The 22,054-nt window shown below is 40.0% G+C and overlaps 1 protein-coding gene across 3 annotated transcripts in view; it reads right to left on the bottom strand.

Annotated features, from left to right (window-relative positions):
* Nucleotides 1-540: 540 nt before the first annotated feature.
* The window catches only part of ACSL3 (acyl-CoA synthetase long chain family member 3), a 51,555-nt gene continuing 30,041 nt past the window's right edge, over nucleotides 541-22,054 (bottom strand). For 2 of the 3 annotated variants that reach the window (XM_063166796.1, XM_063166797.1), the window contains exons 5-16: nucleotides 20,147-20,256; nucleotides 18,789-18,927; nucleotides 16,849-16,999; nucleotides 16,111-16,234; nucleotides 15,884-15,955; nucleotides 15,246-15,385; nucleotides 14,381-14,553; nucleotides 12,915-12,989; nucleotides 12,077-12,268; nucleotides 11,185-11,299; nucleotides 6,569-6,726; nucleotides 541-4,650 (exon numbers count right to left, since the gene is read on the bottom strand). In XM_063166796.1, coding sequence (XP_063022866.1) covers nucleotides 4,487-4,650; nucleotides 6,569-6,726; nucleotides 11,185-11,299; nucleotides 12,077-12,268; nucleotides 12,915-12,989; nucleotides 14,381-14,553; nucleotides 15,246-15,385; nucleotides 15,884-15,955; nucleotides 16,111-16,234; nucleotides 16,849-16,999; nucleotides 18,789-18,927; nucleotides 20,147-20,256 — 1,613 coding nt within the window. In that variant the 3' untranslated portion in view covers nucleotides 541-4,486. The other variant, XM_063166798.1, reaches the window with a different exon arrangement.

Genomic DNA, 22,054 nt, shown 5'->3' with positions numbered 1-22,054 from the left:
AGGAGGGTTCGACATTTTGTCCGCACTATGAATGACCCTGGGCATTTGGGGAACCTGTAAATAGAGACACAAAAAAGGCAAAAGAGGCTTCTGCTGAGATGCCTCCAGGCTGGACTGTCACCAGCAATGGTTTGTGAGCTTGTAACCAAAATTTGAAATTTAAGTGCTCAAGATCTCTTAAGAAGTCCAATTGCAAGCATCTAGTATCTGACCCTTCACACACAAACTTAAGGGAAGTTACACACTAAATACAAGTCCTAGCACACTTGGATAGGAAAAAAAAGTCATAAGCCTACAGCTTTACATCAGGCATTACCCACAGCCAGTGCTTTTACACCCAGGTAAATGGCAGGTCATATGCAAATAAAAATTGGTCAAACACTATTCATTTTCCTGCAGTAAAAATCCACACTAACCTGGGTAATTTCTGCTCCTGCATTCAGTCCAAAATGGTCACATGTATTTGAAACATTTGACAATAATGAACACATTTCTACATTATCAACTCTGTATCACTGAAAAAAAATGGATATACAGAACCCAATTTGTGAAATTAATTTTATTTTTGAAACATGATATCCAATTACAAATAAATAATTCATACAATATAACTCAATTAGGGTATACAATGTTCAGGCAGTTCATAGTAACAACCAAGATCACATTGAAAATGAGTTTACATTAAATAACCCATTACAACAATATACAATTGGTCATTCAATTCATGTTCAGCCTGGTCCAAGGTGTAGGCAAGTTGAAAATTGTTCCTCTTACCAGTAAAGAAAGAGATGTACACTATTTTATACCAAGTCCAAAGTAGTTAATACACCACAGTAATAAAAATTAAAAATGCTGCATTGCATCACCTAAATGTAGTTTTAGTACAGAATAAAAAGGTTGTGATTTTTAGCAGGACAAAGGTTATTGCTAAGGAGTTTTATGTCCTATAGCAATTTCTGCATACCAGCTTTACAGGCTGCTCCTAATGCAGGGTTTGGATTCCACACCCTTCCCTGCATCTGTCTGTAAAGCAGTGGGATGTAGGACCTGTTATGTTCTTAGCTCCAGTCACACATTGCAGTCACTGCCATTCCAGCAGGACATGTCCCTGCTCAGCTGCAGCTCCCCTCTGAGCTGTGCTCCTGCCTCTGGGAGACCTGCAGCAGCAGCAAACTCACTGTTCTGACATGTAACTTTTGAATTTCTCACCTACCCAGAAATCCTATGCTCTGTAAAGAACTGATTGATTGAATGAACATCTAGATTGAATGACAGCCTAAAGTCCTGAAAATGTTTTAAAGAATTGTGAAATTTAAAGGATATTCACAGCATCCCTAGAATTTCTTGGTCAACCATTTTAATAATGAAATACATACGATTTTTCATAAGAGAGTAAGTAGTTACAATTTTCAAGGATTCAGAGACCTGATAAGTTTTTATTTACAAAAGTTTTGTTAAAAACCCCCTCTTTTGGGGGCCCTTCAGGTGAGGTATATGCCCCTTGCTCTTAGTTTGAACTCAGATTGTTGAAAGTTACAGTTCTTTCCATCACAGATCCCCCATGTGACAGAGAGCACTCCTCCCAAACACACATTTCTCAGTTCTGCACAGCTGCCCTCAGCCCCTGGGACACTGCAGTGCATTCCAGCAGGTACTTCTGTACTTTTGTTCTTGTTACTCAGGCATGGGAAGACTTACACAAAAAAAAAAAAAAAAAAAAAAAAAAATTAAAAATTATGGAGGAGATTCCCAGCTGGGAAGCAGTGCATCTCTGCAGGGCTGGAACAAACCCCTCCAAAGCTGTCCTTGTGCTCAGCAATGCAGGAGGAGCAGCCAGAAGGACCTGGCAGCCCAGAGGAGCAGGGGAGGGATGGAGGGAGCCCCACACCTGAGCTGCAGCCTGAGTGACCATCCCAGCCCCCAGCACAGGTGGCCTCAGTGGGACATGGAAACACTCACAGTCCAGCAGGAGTGGAGTCTCTCTTCTGCTATCAATCAAAAGAAAAAGCCCCACACTCATCACAAAGATTTTTTAAAAGTCTATCTCCAGCACTGAGACTGAACTTAATGAACTGCTTTGTTTTCACATTCTGTAGAAGAAATAAATGTCCACAATGAATTTTAATGCCTAATGAAAGAGAAACTATATATATATCATATGCATTTTAAACATAAAAACCCCCTGAACTGTAAAATCAAATGCACAGTTAGACAGCAACCCCATCCTGTGACTGGATTAGAAAAAAGGAAAATAAAACTGTTTCCAAACTCTTTTAAAAGTTTCCTTTATGCAATTTCTCAAAAGGGGATTTAAACCCTTAGCAGAACAAAACACTAACTTCAGATTTGTTTAACCAAAAGCAGATTTATTTTCTTAAATCTGCTGCACAATGCACCAAGTGATATACATAGTACTTCTGCAATTTATTATTTTTCACTAAAAATCACAAAAATATTTGAACAATGTACAGTCTGTGCTGAGTTCTATTTAAGAACCTGTTGATGGAGCACAGATAGAAATTTAATTGTTAGTAATGTCTAATACATGGTGTGACACTTCCCTACAGCCTTGGCAATTTTTCCACATTTGGATTCTTCAGTCATTTTTCAACATTGTCTTATCTCTATTTGTCACAAGGTTTTTCATTCATGATCTGGATATCTAAAGGCAGTAATCTCAAAAACATGGTTCTGATTTCCTTTTGTTGCTTCTATTTTCATTTGATTACTTACACCAAATTTACCAAATGTTAACAGTTTGTCATGGACAGCAGCAGGGGAAATCCATAATTAGCACAAACCACCCCATAATTTCATCAGGGAACCTGCTTGATAGCCTTCAACTCCTATGAATCTGCTTTCTATAGTCAATGGAGAGCATTAATTAAAACAATATTTCAGAGGTTTATAAAATGAGAATTTGCACATCAAACACCTCCCCAAACCTCATGTCACAAAGACAATCAGCAGGAACTCCCTCTCCCAAATCAAGCTTCAGCATGGCTATGTGCTACCATAGCAGGGCACTAAGTAAGCATCAGGACCTTGAGTTTTAGTACTGCAAGTAAATGATACACAAGAGAGTAATCTCCAAATTAAAACCATTTTAGTATCTGCTTCATCACAAAGTTGACTAATGTATGCCTTTTCACATTCTCATGTAACCCTGAATATTCTTTCCAGAAATATTTTGAAAATAAAATTCACATCTGAAACAAATCTGAATGCTCTTACTCAAGATGAAATGAGTCCCCATATTTTTTCAAACAATATCCATGAATCTCTGTTGAAACAGAAATTGAGACTATTTCTCAAAGCAAGAATTAGATGTAACAAACCAAGCAACATAAATAACTCTGGCTGACAAATGCTTCAAATATCTGTTTTTAAAGCAAAAAGTACAACACAAAAGAACAGAGAATCAAAGGGAGATTTTTAATGGCACAAAGGGCAGCTAGGCACTGTGTGAGCTGAGAACATAACTGTCATTATGACTTTAAAAATCCCCCCAGGAAGATTTGGGTTGCAGCTAGGGCAGAGCAGGGGTCTTGCCAAACCTTAATAAACAACAAAAGAGGAAATCCACTGTAATGTCCAGACCTAATGAGAAAAGACAAAGGTTGCTACAGTCCCTCTGTTAAAAGGACACAGTCAAGCTTGTAAAGTATAAGGTGAAATTAATGATGAGAGTTCATAGTAGCACTACAGAATTCAGCTCTGGATGAAATGGTCACGAGCTATTTAAAAAAGGAGTTTCTGTATCTGAGAGATTATTCCTAGGTTTAACTTCTGCTGTGTTAATAGCATCTTCTGTATTAAAGGAGCTTCAACTAACACCTGCAAGTCTACCTGCCTTGAGGCAGAGCTGTGCCACGACCATCCTTCCATTTTCACATAAAAATAAAAGTAACCATTAGGCACATATTGAAGGTGCATTACACAAGCTGGAATGTCAAACATTTTCTCCCTCAGATTTACACAGAAAAATAGCACAGCAGCAAATGACCTGGTCCTCTGTTCAACGATTACCTTGTTACAAGCATTTTCAATGTGCATAATGTCACAACATCAATACCTTCTTATCTTTAAATAATTAGGTAAAAAAGGCCCCCAGTATAACCATTTCTTATATAGCCAAGTTCTCTCTATATACATCCAAATTTTAAAGATACAAATAAAACATTATACAGGATTTATAAATGTTTAAAAACTTGAGGCTTCAGAATCATGGTTTCCCAAAAAGACCTGGGAAAATCCACAGACTGACAAGGTAGCAGAGAAAACTGGAGAAAAGGAGACACCCAAATTTGCTGCCACAACATTTTACCAAACTCGCCGGTCATCGCGGTGACGCCATTAGAAAGAGCAGTTTACGCCGGGAACGAGGAGTGGTGGTTTTGTGTGCTGATCCCAAGTGTCGGGCTGAGACAGGCAATTCAAGTATTTGCTGTTGGGGCCAGCTGAGCAGAGCAGCAGCGGGCAGGGGCTATTTGACGCTGGTGCCGTACATGCGCTCAATGTCCGGCTGGTAGAACGCCGTCAGCTCCTTGCGCTTCAGCTTGAACGCGTCCGTCACCAGACCAGTCTCTGGGGTCCAGGGATCCGGGCTCAGACGGATCTTCACTGGGATTTCAAACTTCTCCAGGTTGGCTGTGGAAAGAAACATTTTTAATACAGAACCTAAATGGAGCTGTTTTCCTGAAGTTAAGCGCAGAAGGAGAAATCATGTTCTCACACAGGTGACCTGAATGAAGAAGTGCCCCTCCAACTCCCCATGGTTGGTTTGACCAGCTCTGGGGTCACAAGCAGAAGGACAGAATCTGCTAGCACTTGTTTGTCCAATTTCCACAGAAATACTGGAATAAAGCCCAGCTGTTCAGGTATCTATGCAGCTCCCTAACTTCCATGCACTTCCTCAGTGCATGGAAATGATATCCTCAAAACAAAGTCTGTTGGAATTCAGGACATCCCTCTGACTGCCCTGGATGGCTCAAACCCTGCCAGGGGGCTCACAGACCTTGGCACAGAGCCCAGGACATCTGTGACTTTGATTATGACCCATGGAAAAAATTACCAACCTTATATGAGGATCTGCAAGCCATGAAAATCTAAGTAGAATAATAGTTGGTCATGGGGTGAAAAATAGATTTTTGGGGTTGTTTTAGAATGGGGGTTCAAGAGGCAAGATAGACTGGACACACACAGATTCCTCTTTCTCCTTCTTCTTGGCCTCCACTTTCTACTGTGATGCTGGCACTTTCGGATCAGTTTAAGGTAGAATCCCACTGTCTAACACAGGTAATAGGTATTGGGAAGTTATTGTAAATATTGTACATGTAGTTTTTAGTATAAAAGATAACACTGCCCTGAGGGCAGCCAGTGTTCCTCTGTCTGACCTGCTGAATGGACCTCAGCAGACCAGAGAAAGAATTTTATAGATAAGAAACAATAAACAACCTTGAGAACAAGAACAGAAGAGTTCTGACTCCTTCTTCAACTGCTGGGCTGGGAACAGAGACTTTCTAACACACCTCAGGGTCACTCTGACCAGCAGAAGGCCTGAGAAAACTCTACTATATCAGAATAATGGTACTCATCATCTGGAGAGAATATCTTGAAATCCATACTCTTAGGTTAAAAAAAATGGGGGAGTTTGTTTTTTCCTCATAGTTCTACATTGATCAAGGGAATTCAGTTCATATGGGAGCTCTTCCCTGTACTGAAAGAGAGCAGTGCTCTCCATGTTACACCTTCAGCACAAAACACTACCATTTGCAACAATTTCTGCTGTGGTTTCAGATATGAGAAAAGAAAATAACTAAGAAAAGTAGCCAACAGATAACAATGATAAAAAAATACTCTCCTTTCAAGCTGAATTTCAAAAATATACACAAATGTGTATTTATCATGTGCAACCTGCCATTTTTAGATTTTCCTGCCTCTTTTTCTCCCTTTGGCATTAGATTACTAGATTTGGGTTTTCAGGGTTTTTTTTGCAATTTGTCACTAAAATCCATAGTATTTAAAGGTAAAGCCTGTGATACCAACGTGAAAACCAAAACCAAATATAAAATAACATCAAAAGCATTGAATCAAATACTACCTTTCATCAAATCTTTTAAAAGTACTTAATTGTGTTTAGAACAATGTTATACAAGAAATGAAAACAACTTTTACATCAGAGCAGCATGCGAGACTGTCCCATACCTAATATGCACATTATGATTATGGATCTATAGTTGGCCCACACTGGTTTTGGACCAGCAGCAAGGCCAACAAGATACTACAGGACATCTTAGAGAACACACATACACACAGAGAACTGTACTTGGAAAGCTTCACTGGTTTTATATTCTTTCCTCAGCTATGGGCCACACTAAAAGAAGCTTCATGAGACAAAAGAACTGACCCAATTAATCTTTTGTTGTTGGGGGTTTTTGTTTTCAAATCTCACTTCATACAGGTTCAATGAAATATACACACACAAGGAAATATTTTAGGGCCTATGTTTACCTATTTCACAGACACTACAGTCTGCAAGATTGACACCATCTACCCAGGCACTCACCTGCCACAGCAGCCTCAGCCAGCACCTTCAGAACCTCTTTTTCCATCTCAGGACTGTTACAGATCTCTTCCCAGGTTCCTTTAAATCCTTTTTTTCGGGCTAGTTCTGCGAGCTCCTTTTGATTTGGCACAACAAATCCAATGACATAAGAATGGAAACTGAGAAGCACAATGTACTTTAGTATGAATTTGGCAAAGTAAACAACTCTTCAAAAACAACATTTCAAGCTGGGGGTTTTACACTACACACAGAGATATTGCTCTTAACAGCTGGCTTTTGTTCACCTGATAATCCTCCTGAAATAGCACACAAATTACCTCTGCCTGCTTAAATGTAAGTAGAAAGAGAAGCTACTTACCTTACAGTAACTGGATTGCTTCAAGGTGTGCTGTCCATATGCATATTCCACTGTGTCTCTGCCCAAAGCTTTGGGAAGCAGCACCCACACGATGCCTCTGCTCATGTTTGGCAGCCCGGAATGGAGCCTGGTGTGAGGCCTCCCTACCTCAGTTTCCTCTCAACTGCAGAGTCCAGTTACTGTAGAGGAGTAGAGGACTGCAGTGAAGAGGGGTTGGACAGCAGGTTGTGGAATGAGCATATGCACAACACATCTCAAAGGATGCCTGCTTCTGTAAGGGAAGTGACTTCTCTTTCTCTTTCCAGTGATTGTCCATACACTCACTCTGCTGCTGGCACTCTTTGTCTGCTCCTGACATGCCAGAGCACAGGAAGATGTGATCTCTAAGTCTTTGGGCCCTGAAGCACAATTCACTCTGAAAACAGGTATTCAAAGCTTTTCTGATGGTGCAAAGTTTAGGTAAAATGTGCACAGAACTTCACACAGCAGCTTGACACATTCTAACAAAGCAGATCACAGAGCCAGAGTTGAAAGTGATCTCAGAAGAGCTCCTAATCAATTCATCTGCCCTGAAGCAGGGTCAGATACATCAAAGAGATGTTTGTCTACACCTTGCTTAAACATCAGCAAGCACTAATGCCAACACTTCATCATTCATAGCATGGATAAGCTGCTGCTGATGGCAACTCCTGACTCTTCCTCTTTGAAATTTACCTCAAAGATGTCCCCCTCTTTTCCACAGAAGCTATTTATTCATTCACAGATTTTCCTTGTCAGCTTTTTAGTCTTGCTTCCTTTTCTAGGTTTATTTAGACATATCAGCAGTGCCCTTTCCTCCCAATTCATGTCATCACAGGTCTCTGCCCAGACATTGCCATTTTTTTCTGGATTCCTTTCATGAGGTCAATCTCTTCAGATGGGCTACATGTGGAACTCAGACCCCTTAATACTTGTTAGAGCAAAGAGATCATTGTGCATTTTGTAGGCAATACATCTGGTTATGCCTTTTACCTTCTTATAACAGCATGGCACTTGTGGACTCATGTCAGCTTCTACAGAATTGCTACCAGCTGGTGGTTCTCACCTTTAACTTCTGCAGTTTATTTAGCTGTAAGTATAATCTACAACTCCTCTCTTTCAACTCACTGCTATTTTCAAGCAAATCTCCACCTAGCCAAGCCTGCTCTGAATTCTCATCCTATCCTCCACTGTGGCTTTGGTTCCCTTCCATCTTAACTATCTACAGAATTATTAAATCTTTTCAACTCTCACCAGACAGATCACTAATACAAAATATGGAAACTCAGCCCTAGCATGCAGATTACTGTACTATATTCTTTAAGGTCTTCAAGATACTTTGAAGATTCTACCTCTAAATATGCTTTTGGTTACTGCACATCACAATTTTCTCCTTTGTTACTGGAATGAATGATAATGGGCATCTGACAGGAGCTGAGAAGACAGCACCAACGTCCATTATAAACACAGACTTCCCTGGCAGCACTATCACAAGCTTTGCCTGCCAGCACAAAACCATTCTCATTTTTCTCTTCCTGAAAATGTATTAAGGGATGATTTCAGATTAGCCTCACTATCACTACTGCCTGCATCTCAACTTCTGCCTTTGCCTCTGCCCCATTTCCCCCATGCACACTCATGCTGTACTCTGCACTGAACCCCTTGTTTCACTCCTGGTTCCTATAGTCTTTTGATATGCTCAAGATCCTGTCTTGCAATATCACCAGTGTCTCCAGGGATAAACAGTACACAGGAGTAATCAGTTGGCTGGGTAAGCATCAAACTTTCTGTTCATCTAAAATTCAGCTTCTTCAGTAGAAGTGTACTTGTTTTGGACAAACAGGTTCATCCAATTGTTTTTTTCCTGGAAAGAACACCTTGCAGCACTCAGTTCCTGGTACATGTAGTTTTTCATTCTGCGCCACAAAGTTAAATCTTCACTTGTTGCAGTTCAAATGCTAAAGCACTGTTTTCTCTTGAGAGTTATCCTGAAGGTACATCTTCCCTCTCGAGCAGTCACTGCCCTGTCGCTGCTCCTTATGCTGATCCTTTGCACTTGGTACCTTTGTCTTGGAAGTAATTTTCAGTGGAAATTTTCAGACTTTGGTCCTCAAGACCTCCTAAGTCATCTCTGACATGATGAAAGATTTTGCCAAAATGTCAGTCCTACACTAGGCAGCCTCATTCCCTTGCTGTGCTTACGGTTCTACCCACGTAAGGCTCTCAGACCTGTGGTCAGAAACATATTTAATGGCACTACACATAGATACCACTGCTTCTATTCTGTAAAGCCTGGTTCTCATCTCCCTGAGATTACTGGGGACCTCCTCAGGTTTTTTGCCATGTTTGCTCATTCCTCAGGTAACAGCTACTCATTTTCCTGACTCGATGCTTGAAACCCACTTCATGTGTCTTGGATGGGTGAAGTGTTGATAAAGCAGTAGGAGTCTCCCCTGACAGAGCTCTAATCACCATTCCTTTCAGCAAATGTTTTTATTCCTTATCTCATTTATTTTGTCTGAAGTCAATACAGCTTTTGAAGTGGCAATATCATGCAAACAACTCTGATGCCCTACTACGGTGTTCAGAGGAGCTTTGCACCCTAAAATCTAAGGTCAAATCAGATATTAAACTCATTTGTACAAGTCTGCCCTCCTTGTCCTTTTGCACGTGGGAGACAGAACAGCTACAAATAAAGGACTCCTCCTGCACAGGAGATCACCCAGGCCAAGTATTAGGAGAGACAGGATCCAAGAAAGGTCACAGGCACTGTTACAAAACCTCTCTGAGCTCACACTGCTGAGGTGAGCCCATGCCCACAATGAAATGTGCATATGTACAACCATTCAGGGACTCTATTACATGGCTACTCAGGCCACATTACACACATAACAGCATTAAGAAAGTACAGCAGCAACAGAAAAACCAATCTGGAATGTCCTGTCTTGTTTGTCCTTGGTCTGGACTCTTGTTTGTAAGTTACCTTTAAAAATTGCTCATAGGTTTTCCTGGTTTTAAGTAATAGACAAGACATGGCCTATCAGAGTCAAGTGTCTGGTTGGCAAGTGCATTTTAGCCTCCAGTGTTATGTTGGCCTGGCAAAAATTTGGTAGCACAAGTCCAACAGTGAACTGCAATCCTGGAAGAGAAGAAATCACATGTAGGAAGCTCTTTCTCCACAGATTACAGAGGGTGCTTGGAACAGCTGCAGCTTCAGGCTGCCAAAGCCAGCAAATGTGAGACTCACACAGTGAGTCCAAACCACAAATAAAGCTTAAAAGAATGGAAGTTTCCTCAGCAGTGGCTGGCCCAATCCATGCCAGCCAACTGATCCAAAGCTGTCACAACTGCAGTTACAGAATGACTGCACAAACCCCCCAAAGTTACAGAGAACCAGGTGAACAAACCACAAGTTAATTATTTTATTTATTACCACTGAGCAATTCTCTGGTATGCTTATCCTGGCTTCTTTCAAAGTAAAGTTGGGCTTTTTGGGACATTAACGGGAGTCAGAATATTTCTGATCATTCAGAAGCTCCAAAATACCTTTCCAAACATCAGTGTCAAATGTCAACAGGAAACAAAGACCACCTGAAGTATATTTATATGTGTAAGAGCTAAGAAACTCTAGAAAGAGAAACTTTAGACATGTTTGAGCCCTTATCACCTCATTTATTAGTACACATATAAAGCCAATAGAAATGACATTTGATTGTCATCTATTGTGTGTTTGCACAGTGTTTAGACTGTGGTTTTTCTCAAGCTTCAAGGTGGTGTACGGCAGGGGTAAAGAAATGTAACTTTAATTCACAAGCCAGCTACTGTGCCATTGGTGCTTTTTTCTCCCACCTTCCTCCAAGGTACCCCAGTACTTCCTCTGAAGGACAAATGACAAGTAAACACAGCAAGGAACAAGGTGCCCTAGGGCTTCTAAAGGTAACAATCTCAAAGTGCTTGAGTGATGCCTGTAATTAATGCAAAAGAGCTCAGCTGCTTTTCAGATAGGGGAAGGGGGAAAGTAAGACTCATCACTGGTATTTCCCAATAACTGATGACAACAAATGAGAAAGGAAAAATAAAAATTGGATTTCAGATCTCTTAGTTTTGATAGTTATTCCATTGTATTATAAGTAAAAGCCTTTTTTTTAGCTGATTTAAAAAAATTCTACACATTGAGCGGCAAAAAAAATTGTTTCAAGAGGACAAAACAGAGCAGTAACAAAGTATAAGCTGCTCTTACCTGCTTGCATATGCACAAATATTATCCACCAGTGGGAGATTCTTCAGAGCTGCTTCTACTTTGCCAAGAGAAACATACTCTCCTGCCTGCAGCTTTACAAGATCCTTTTTGCGATCTACCGAGGAAGAAAGGAATTTAGTGTTAATTACAGAATAGAAAACTCAAACATTGATTTTACATTTTTCTGAAATGCTTATTTAAATATCCAAACTGACTCATGTTGGGTGAATGTACCAGAAACCTTTAATGTCATGTTTCTAGAATGCATTTTATCAGTCTGTCTGTCCCAATAAAACAAGGGATATTACAATTCCATGCATTTTCTCCCTTCAGAACAGCATTTCCTATATGACAGCACCATCATGTGCATGGAAGACAAATAGGACTATGCAAAGGCACTGTTAGCCAGGAGCACACATATTGTGCTGTCTGGCCCAGACCCACAAAGCAAAATATGCACCATTTGGTGGCATAATGTTATTTATTTCAGGCTAAATCCATATTTAAAGAGCAACTGTTCACCTTTCACTTGAAAAACAACAATAGGAACCAAAAATTATGCCTAAATTACTTGAGGTTATTGAACACAACCATACAAAATTATACAATATCTACTCAGTTAGCTTGTATTTAACTCCCTAATTACTACCCAGTCTCACTAACTTAGGGAGTCAATGTTAAGACTGTTTCAAAATGAAACAAAATTCAGCTTTTAAAGCACACAAACAAGATTACATTAACATATCAGAACTTCTCTGGGATACATGGCAAGGCTTTAAATGGCATGACAAGATATGGAGATTTTTTTCATTACTGTATTTCACAGCCCTGAAAAATGTGTGTGTATATAAATATCTATACATATACATGTCACCTGAATTTATTAACTCACCAATAATTTTTAGACATCCATCATGATGAAACTCTCCAATGTCTCCAGTATGGAGCCACCTCTGCCCATTCTCATCAACAGTGAAATCTTTTTTGGTTCGTGCTTCATTTTTGTAGTAGCCCACAGTCACATTCTGCCCTCCAATAAGGATCTCACCTCTAGGATATGGTTTATCAGTGTTGTAATATCCACCTGGAAGGATGAGGAGTTTTACTAAGTTTATGTGAATGAAAATATATTCCAAAAGAAAAATCCGTGCCATCCTTCTGGCAGGAGTAAGTAATGTGCTTTATCAGTTTCATACAGGCTCAAATAAAACCAAATAATTTTGCCTCATAGTTTAGAGAAGAAAAAATCCATAAGGTTTTGCATTAGTCCAAAACACACTTAAGTATTATGCATTTCTACTCCACAGTACACAAAAGCCTACAGTAAAAGGAAGTACTGAAACGCATTTCAAAATTTATTATATGTATTTTACAATGTATCCATTAAGCTTCTATTCTACATGCCAACTTTAATGACTTTACAAATAATACTATGAAGATTATTTTTAAATAATTTCTCAATGGCAACTGAAGGTATCATGCATACTACTACTTAGTCAAAAGGCCACTTGCATTGATAACTTCTGTCTGGATATTTCCCTGTTTTGAAACTACTGAAGAATTTATTTTACGTTTCTTCTTCCCAAGAGCAAACTTTTATAGGCTAAAGTAGCATTTAAAATGCAAACAGCCAAGAAATAGTCTTTAATTACTGCTACAGAGCAAAGCCCAATAGAAAAACACAGTTCTTAAAAACACATTACAATTAAATCATAAGCAGGAATTCTCACCTTCTTCCCAGTTCATTAACTTGATTTCACAACAGACCAAAGGTGCTCCCACTCTTCCTGTAGTGTAGTCCCAAACTAGAATTTAAATAAGTGCACTTCAGAAAAACAAAAACCCAAAGACGGCCAGAAAAAAAGTCTTTTGTTGTCATGCATTCTCAGTGAAAATTAACTGCTATTTATTTCTGAACTTTAACTCACAGAACCAAACCTCCAAGAAAACCCAACCGATTTATCAAGAGAACACAGATAAAATTCTTATCCCACTAGGAGAGTAGACAGCTGTATTAACAGATACTCTCAGTATCTAAAAGGCAACTGAAACCATTAGGTTCTATGAAATTAGGTATTAGGTTTTCATATAACCATTGGGTTATATGAAATTAAAATCTAGTGCAGGAAGATTTTAATTCCTGACACCTCAATATACTCAACAAAATTAGAAAAAAATTGTTATTAAGTTGATGTGGTAAGTACAACAACGCCGAGATCCCATTCACACTACCTCATTTTACACATGGGTCACCTGTTTTAGCATGATGCCTCCAATCAGCACTGACACTGTTTGATGCATTTTTGGGAACACCTGATTGCAGGATTCCCTGATGACGTTGGTGGCATCAGGAGAAGAGCAGGCGGGCAGGGCTGATCTGCGTGGGGCTGAGTGCGGGCGCCGGTGCCCAAGGGCTGCGGTGCCACCCACCTTGGGTGACGGTGCCAGCCCTCAGGGCCACAGTGCCACTCACCTTGGGTGATGGTGCCAGCCCTGAGAGCCACAGTGCCACCCACCTTGGCTGATGGTGCCAGCCCTGAGAGCCACAGTGCCACCCACCTTGGCTGATGGTGCCAGCCCTCAGGGCCACAGTGCCACTCACCTTGGGTGATGGTGCCAGCCCTGAGAGCCACAGTGCCACCCACCTTGGCTGATGGTGCCAGCCCTGAGAGCCACAGTGCCACCCACCTTGGCTGATGGTGCCAGCCCTCAGGGCCACAGTGCCACTCACCTTGGGTGATGGTGCCAGCCCTGAGAGCCACAGTGCCACCCACCTTTGGTGATGGTGCCAGCCCTGAGAGCCACAGTGCCACCCACCTTGGGTGATGGTGCCAGCCCTGAGAGCCACAGTGCCACCCACCTTGGCTGATGGTGCCAGCCCTGAGAGCCACAGTCCTACCCACCTTGGGTGATGGTGCCAGCATCGAGAGCCACAGTGCCACCCACCTTGGGTGACGGTGCCAGCCCTGAGAGCCACAGTGCCACCCGCCTTGGGTGACGGTGCCAGCCCTGAGAGCCACAGTGCCACCCACCTTGGGTGACGGTGCCAGCCCTGAGAGCCACAGTGCCACCCACCTTGGGTGACGGTGCCAGCCCTCAGGGCCACAGTGCCACCCGCCTTGGGCGACGGTGCCAGCCCTGAGAGCCACAGTGCCACCCGCCTTGGGCGACAGTGCCAGCCCTGAGTGCCACTCACCCTCGGTGATGGTGCCAGCCCCAGCGGACTCGGTGAGGCCGTAGCCCTGCCCCACGGGGCAGCAGAAGCAGATGTTCATGAAGCGCTGCGTGGCCGCCGAGAGCGGGGCGCCGCCGCACAGCAGCACGCGGATCTTCCCGCCCAGCAGCATCCGCACCTTGCGGAAGATAAGGCTGAAAGGGAAAGGGACAACTTGGAGCTTCAAGACAAAGCAAGAGAGAACCTAGTTTTGGATCTGAACTGAGTTTTCACTGTCTTCAAATACACTTTATGACTTCCAAAGAAAGCCTTGAAGGAGCACGTGGAAGTTTTCAGAAATACAGGCACAGATTTCTAAGATGGTTTCCATGTTCTAGTTTGAAGATGGGTTAAATGTTTGAGAACACAGATTTAATGAGGCAGTAAAGTTGCATGATTTTCTCTTAAAAATACTTTAAGTTGTATAAATTTTGCAAATACACTCTCCTTTACTCTCATGGAAACCCAGAGTTAGACTCACTGGTCCTATGGGTTCTTTCTAACTTGAGGTATACCATTGTTCCCCTCTGTTAAAATATGGAGTCTACAGTTTTCTGTAGGAATAAACTTCTATCCAAAAATGGTATAAATCTGTTATTAAATTCCTGATGAAAATTCAATAAATGTAAATTTTCAGTTTCAAGTTAAAGAACACTCAAATTGTATCAGTAAGCATTTAAATTCATCACACAAACTCCTGACTTGTTGTTTCAATTTACACTCAAGTACAATTTGTTCACGTTCAAAGTGTCAACGATAAAATGAAGAAAAGCACCAAAAAACCAAATACTGCTTCTGTGGTAAGACTTTGATTTTTTGGTGCCATTACAAAGGAAGTTAACATTACCTGTCACAGAGTGGGGTAGTGTAACCTTTGGAAATCTGTTCCATTTTGTAGTTGTAGGCCAATATAAATAGATTCCTCTGGAAACTGGTCATTTCATTCACTTTATTCATGACATTTTTGTAAATTCGATCCATGATTTCCTAGTACATAAAAATATGAACTTTATCTCAAAGAAACAGAAATCCTGAATTCAGTACAGCAAAAAGAAAACACAATCTAGAAATTCAAGTGAGCTTCAGGTGACAACCCCACTCCCAGGTTCCTTCCTCTTCCCTTGCTAAGAGACAGCAAGATGTTCATGGAAGGGAGGAAAGCAAAATCTGGGCAGGAGCAGCAGTTAACTCCCAGCTGCCAACTCTATTCCACTCTTTCACTGTAACAAACTAGAAATGACTAATTAAAATGGGAATTGACTCTCTTTAGCTATCTTAGCTTTGAAAAAGTTTGATACTCATATCATGATTGTTCATCCCCAACATACAAACAAGTACCAAAATTATTATTTAAAGGCAGCTTAACATCAAAGATGCTACCTTTTCTATTTAAATGGTAATGGTATTGATTTCATTGCTAAAAATTTAATTATAAATTATATTTTAAAAAAGGTTTTAAAAATTATTCATCCTTCAGTTACTTACCGGAACTGCTGCCATTAGAGTTGGCTTAAGTGTAGTAACATCCCCTTTGCTTCCTTTCTTTATTTTAGAAGACTAAAGTGAAGAACAAGTTTACTAGCAGATACATTCAAGATCTTGAACATCAGAAACAAAATTTGTACTATTTTTAAAGAAATATTACAAGGATCTGGTATAAGTAATTTTTTTTAAATTTCTTTTTTACTTTACTGTAAGGACTTACACCATACCTGGTCAGCCAGTGTCTGAGGGGAGGAGTAACCGATGCGGCACCCGTGAGACAGACACACGAGCTCAGCACTCAGCTCCAGAACGTGGGCAAGGGGCAGGTACCCAATATAAATGTCCTTTTCCCTGCAAAGAATTTATTTTAAAATATAGCTTTATGCTGTATCCTAGAGTCCTCAGATGTGTCATTAAGCCAAATTCATGCAAAGTTTACTGCAGAAATGAGAAAGCAGAAAATGCCTTTGAGCTTGACAGCATATTTCAAATCATATTGGTTTTGTTTCAAAAGTTGCATACTACTGTAGGTTTTAGGCATGAGAAAAGGCTGATGGTTACTCTGGTTACTCATCTCAAGACAATTAACCATGTGTTAGGGTTGCAAAGGCAACTCAATGGATGAGATTAAAAACTGCACCACACACAAAGAAGCCACAAGATTTAAACATTAACCAAGGCAAGCACTGCTTAGGGAGGCTTTCAACCACTCTAGTGCAAGGAGGCCTCAAAAGTTTTTGTGTCCTGGTCTTGCCCACATACCAAAGAGGAGAGAACAAAGAGTACATGAAGTAGTACCATGTCATTTAGTGCAGTGCTGGAAGATGCTCAGATGTCAGTGCATAGTATCATGTGTCACAGACATAGCAATATAAAACAGTTCATATTTTACCCAATAATTAATGTAAAATTAAAAGCAACTACATGACTTCTTTATTTGCTGGTCAGTAACAGTTGGTACCCACCCCAGATTTGGGATCCTCTCAGCCATCCCAGTTATCCCAGCAATGATGTTGCAATGGGAGATCATAACTCCTTTGGGAATTCCTGTGGATCCACTTGTGTACATGATCACTGCGATATCCGAGGGCACAGGCCTGGATGGCTGCTTGTTTCCTGCAAGTTGTTAAAAAAGAGGATGTGTGATGTGTGGAGAGCCTCTCAAGCAGGGAGCTCTGACACACTGACACGTTTCAGCAGTGCTGCAATATAGCACACCACAGGACTCATGCTATTACATTTTGCTTTAAAAATATTATGGTCAAGCTTAAGTGCCTTCACAAAGAGTAGGAACTTTGCACTAGCTGAGCAATACTTTGGCTGATTGTCCTTATCCACCACAACAGTCTCCCTATTATTTTTCCCCTGCTCCTGAAGTGGAGAGAAAAAAAGGCAGAGCTTTGGCTTGTCCAAAGCACCACTGAGCATCCCTGCCTGGGAAGGTTCACTGCTTCCACCCCTCTGTGCCTCACGTGCTCCCTGGCAGGGAACAACACCTGGAGCAAAGCACTGCTGAGCCAACCTGAGGTCCCACCTCCATGAATATTTAAAAGAAGTTCAACAGCTTTAATTGGATTAAAGTGCTTTTTAAATACTTGTGCTGAGAGCAAGAAAATACAAAAACTACTGTGCTTACTCAGAGGAAATTGCATCACACACAGTGCATGAGGCACAGTGCACACACTGAATGAGAAGCATGAAAGCAACATTTAATAGTTTTCCTCTCACCGAATCCTGCCTATCCTGCACAATAAACAACACAGAGGAAAAGAAACACAAGCAATGGCTCATCTACTTAATATTAATTGGACATGCTTGACCATAAACAATTCATGATAGCATTTCACAGTTTATGAATGGTTAACTTGACAAAGAATGTTTCTTTATTGTAGTGCAGAGTATGTGATATTTAAAGATTAAATACCTTTTTACATAGCACATAGATTAAAAAAATTCAGAGAGCTAATGACTTATAGCCAAAATTTTTCTGCTGGTGTTGTATTAAACTGTTTTAGTAGTGCATGAAACTGGTATATCAAATTGGGAAATGCATCCTCCAAAGAAATTGAGAGGTCATGATGTTTGGAGCAAATCTGCCATTCCCCTGAACACCGAAATCAGATGGACTGACCACCCCCCACTCCTAAAATACAATCCAACATTCCTGAGCCTGGAGTAGTTACAAGATTCTGAAAACACAAAGGATAAGAACAAAAGAAAGCAAATATTGAATATATTGAAATCTCAAAATATTAGGATGGGCAGCTCCTCAGAACCAGGAATAAAAATTTCTTAAGATTGCAATTAAAATAAGTTCTGAAATTCTGAATTAAGAGTTCTAAAAATATTACATAGAGCAGAAATAGATTTCAATGAATTACATAGATTGATTCTTTCAAAAATGGAATAAGTGACCAAGTTCTATCAGACTCAAATGACTATTTTACATTTTGCTATCTGTGAATTTTACAAAACTTAATGGTTACAAATTACTGATTTCTTTTGTTATAAAATACACAGTGATTTTCCTTCTGTGCCCTGAATTACCTGGTTTTAATACATCTGATCATAAGAATGCTTTTTAAGTTTGTATCCTGAATTAATTTCTTATCCTATAAACTACCTTTCAACCTGGGACACTTGATTGTGGAGTCAGTTTTTATACTGTTGAAAAACAAAAAACAAACTTACACCCCAAAATCCAACCATCCACAATGAAAACAAAACAAACAAAACAAAAAACACAAAAAAAACAAAAAAAAAAACCACATGGATTTTATTTAAAAGAAAAGGACATAAGAAAAGGTTAAATCTGCAGAATTTTGAAATCTGCAGTTTCTTTAAGCTTACTCAACAGGGTCAAATTAGGGCACCAAGAGAGATGGTCTGAAGAGGAAGAACCTACCAGTGTCAGCCTTGGCCCCCATGGCTTGCACAGATGCCATGGTGTGAACAATGACCCCCTTGGGGAACTCTGCCCACGTTGTGGGTTTGCCATCCACTGTAATTATGTGTCGCAGTAGTGGAACTTGAGAAACTATTTCCTGTGAAAATGAAAAATTGGTTCAGAAATTAAAAATTTGTTTTATGCCAGGAAGTAAAAAAAACACAAAACCAAGAACAAAAAACCTCCATGCTCTCTGCTGCACACTTTTTAAAAAGCACTAACGTAAAACATCTCCAAATTTTAAGGGATAAACCTGCCAAGATCAAATAGCTGCAAAGCTCAAAGTTTTCCAATTTTAAGTCCAAAAACTTCTCCAAGCATTTATTGATTTGTATTTTATTTCATGAGAACCCCACAAATAAGACTGCAGTGATTTATAGACATAATTGACTTTCTCTTCCCATAGAACACAGAGAAAAATTGGTGATACTGAGCGCACAATAATTCTTAGGCTGCTCCTTGGTTATTATGCTATTTAAAATAAGCAACAGCTAGCAAAAATATTGAAAATTACTAGTTAAGCATTTCAAGCAAAACATGAGTTCAAAGACATTAATCAGTGTTTTCATGGAAGAAGAGATCACCACCTATAGCAGAGCAAACACATTCCCTCACTGCAAGCTGAAATAAATGTGCATGGCATAGATACTGTCATTGTAGCAACTTCTTTAAAAAGTTTGGGAAATTCTCATTCAAATTTCCACAGCAGCACAGTTTTTCATAAAAACAATTTCCTTAACTGAAAGGTCCAGTTTCCCCAAAACACACAATGATGAAGCTCATGCAGATTAGTTGTTCCACTTGGGTATTCCATCAGGGTCAGTAAGTCAAAAAGGTTCTTTGAGTGTGCTAATGGTTAGTGAGCTTTTTCTCCCCTGCATGGAAAAACAGCTCTAACTCTTTAAACACCCATCTTTAGACATAAAAATCATTCTCTTCTGAGAAAACATCTGATAATAAGCCAGGAGCACAATCACAGTTAGCTCTTTACACATTTTTCTGCTCTTCCCATTGTTACATTTATAGGCACTAAATCCACCCAGAAACCACGGCAGTTTCTTGTAAAGGTGTTTTTCCAGGCAGCACTCCAGCTCTGCAATACTGCAAATTGCTCATTCTCCAGCCACTGAGCAGCCTATAACCCACTAAAAGCAAACTACCACTTTCTGTACATGAACAGAGATACATAAATCTTCTTCCCAAAGTGTCTGCCTTATGGAAAGGCAATAAATCATTGCCCTGTACAATGGAACCAGGCCATTTAGAATGGTGAACAGACACACTGCAAAGAGATAGCCAAAGAACAGCTTTCTGACCTTCAGTTTTGTTTGCATCAGCTCTTTACTGGTAATGATGGTGGTCACCTCTGTCTCGTTCAGCCCATGAACTATTGCTGGGCCTCCCAGCGTGGCGTACAGAGTAACAACTGAAACACAAAACACAGCAAATGGTCAGTCCCTGAGCTACATTTTCAAGTGCAGTTTACAAAAAAGAACTGAGATTAATCTATTCCAACTTAGGCAACACAGTAAAAATATCTGTCAACTCAAAGATGGGACAGTTTTGTATTTAAAAAGCCTCCTAACATCTGAATTTAAATACAGTGTGATCTTCAGTTACTCCCAGAAGGAATAATGAACAGCCATTCTCTATGTGACTGACTGTTTACTCTTTTCCAGGTCTAATTAGAGGTCCCAAAACCACATCACCTTATGAAATTCTGCTGGATCTACTGTCATACTGTCACTGCTTTTACCATTTGAAAAAGAGGCAAACCTCCTCAGCTTAATCACAGTCTTACATTCCTCTTGCACACAGGAAAGAAACAGCTTTCATCCATGTGACTTCTCTTTCCAGAATTCACATCCTCTATTACTAACCTTTTACAACTGACTGCTAATAACAAATTATTACAGCACGGTCATCAGCAGAGAATTGTCACACAGAAATAAATCTGTGACTAGCTTGTTCTGCCATCTATTTAAAATAATGTAATAAAGGTTTAATCATCACAGTCATTAGACCTTGAACTGACATCATGAGAATCATACAGAATAGCAAGAAAGAAAATATTTAGAAAATTGGCTAAAAGAAAAATTTTTTCCTGTTTGTAAGGTCAGCTCATTAGTGAGCATGTTACAAAATGATTAAATATTATTTTAAAGGCGATAATATGAAATTTCCTGGAATTTTCAATGGAATTGAATGACGAGAGACCAAAATAGACCAAGGAAAAAAAAGGCAGCCAAAAAGTGAAGAGAAGTATTGCTCAAAAAACAAAAAATTCTATTTTCCAAGCACAACACTAAACAGGGACATCTCATAAAAGCTCTAAGATCAATCAACACAATCTATAATTATAGTATTCTTGATGGGAGTTTTGTCACATCAAGGTATCTGAATATTTTCTGCTTTTTGGTCTGTGTATAGCTGAATATTTAAAGAATGTAATTATGAAAATAAGACAACTCATTGTACATTAGGACTGTGATCACTGCAAAGATTAAAAATTAAAGTTCTGTTGTATTTTATTTTAATATTTTAAATCCAAGGAGTTACTAACCCAAAACAACCCAAAAGCAGTTTTCTTACACAGAAAAGTAAATAGTTGACCTCTACTTATTTTTTTTCTTGTTAAAACAGCCCATCATAGTTCAGAACTGTTGCAGGGCAAATGCACATGCACTGTGTTTTCTTTAATTTGGTGGGAGCAAAGTCCAGAAGAGTGCCTCTCCTCGTTCCCACGAGCTCTCTCTCCTTGCTGCAGTGACCCCTGTTATGTAAACATGTAGCAGAAATTCAGCTGCCCCGAGCCAAGGAGCAGAACCGAGCTGACAACACCGCCCAGAAGGCAGAGCATCATCTCAGGAATAACCACAGGGTCCTTAATTACTCATCTGCAAATAAGTGCTTTAAGACACTCAGAGCTATATGACAGAGCCAAAGGGAAAGAGAGGCCATTTATATGATGGTGCACTGATGTCATGGAGAGAGCAAAACTGAGCATGACTCATCTGTGAAATCCTCCCTTCTCCACACTGGCACCTAAAAGCTTTTCAGGCAAATCTTAAAGTTTTGATAGTTTTTTTCTCTCCTCATTCTCTTGAAAACGTACTGAGAACAGATTATTTTTTATTCACCTTTATACATGCAACAGTACAAGTGAGTCTTTGTTATCAGACCAAAGGCTTGACAAAAAGAAAATCTCCAACAACACTAAACTT

The sequence above is a fragment of the Melospiza melodia genome, chromosome 12, assembly GCF_035770615.1.
Source record: "Melospiza melodia melodia isolate bMelMel2 chromosome 12, bMelMel2.pri, whole genome shotgun sequence".
Classification (NCBI taxonomy): domain Eukaryota; kingdom Metazoa; phylum Chordata; class Aves; order Passeriformes; family Passerellidae; genus Melospiza; species Melospiza melodia.
This window is presented reverse-complemented; position numbering and strand designations above follow the sequence as displayed.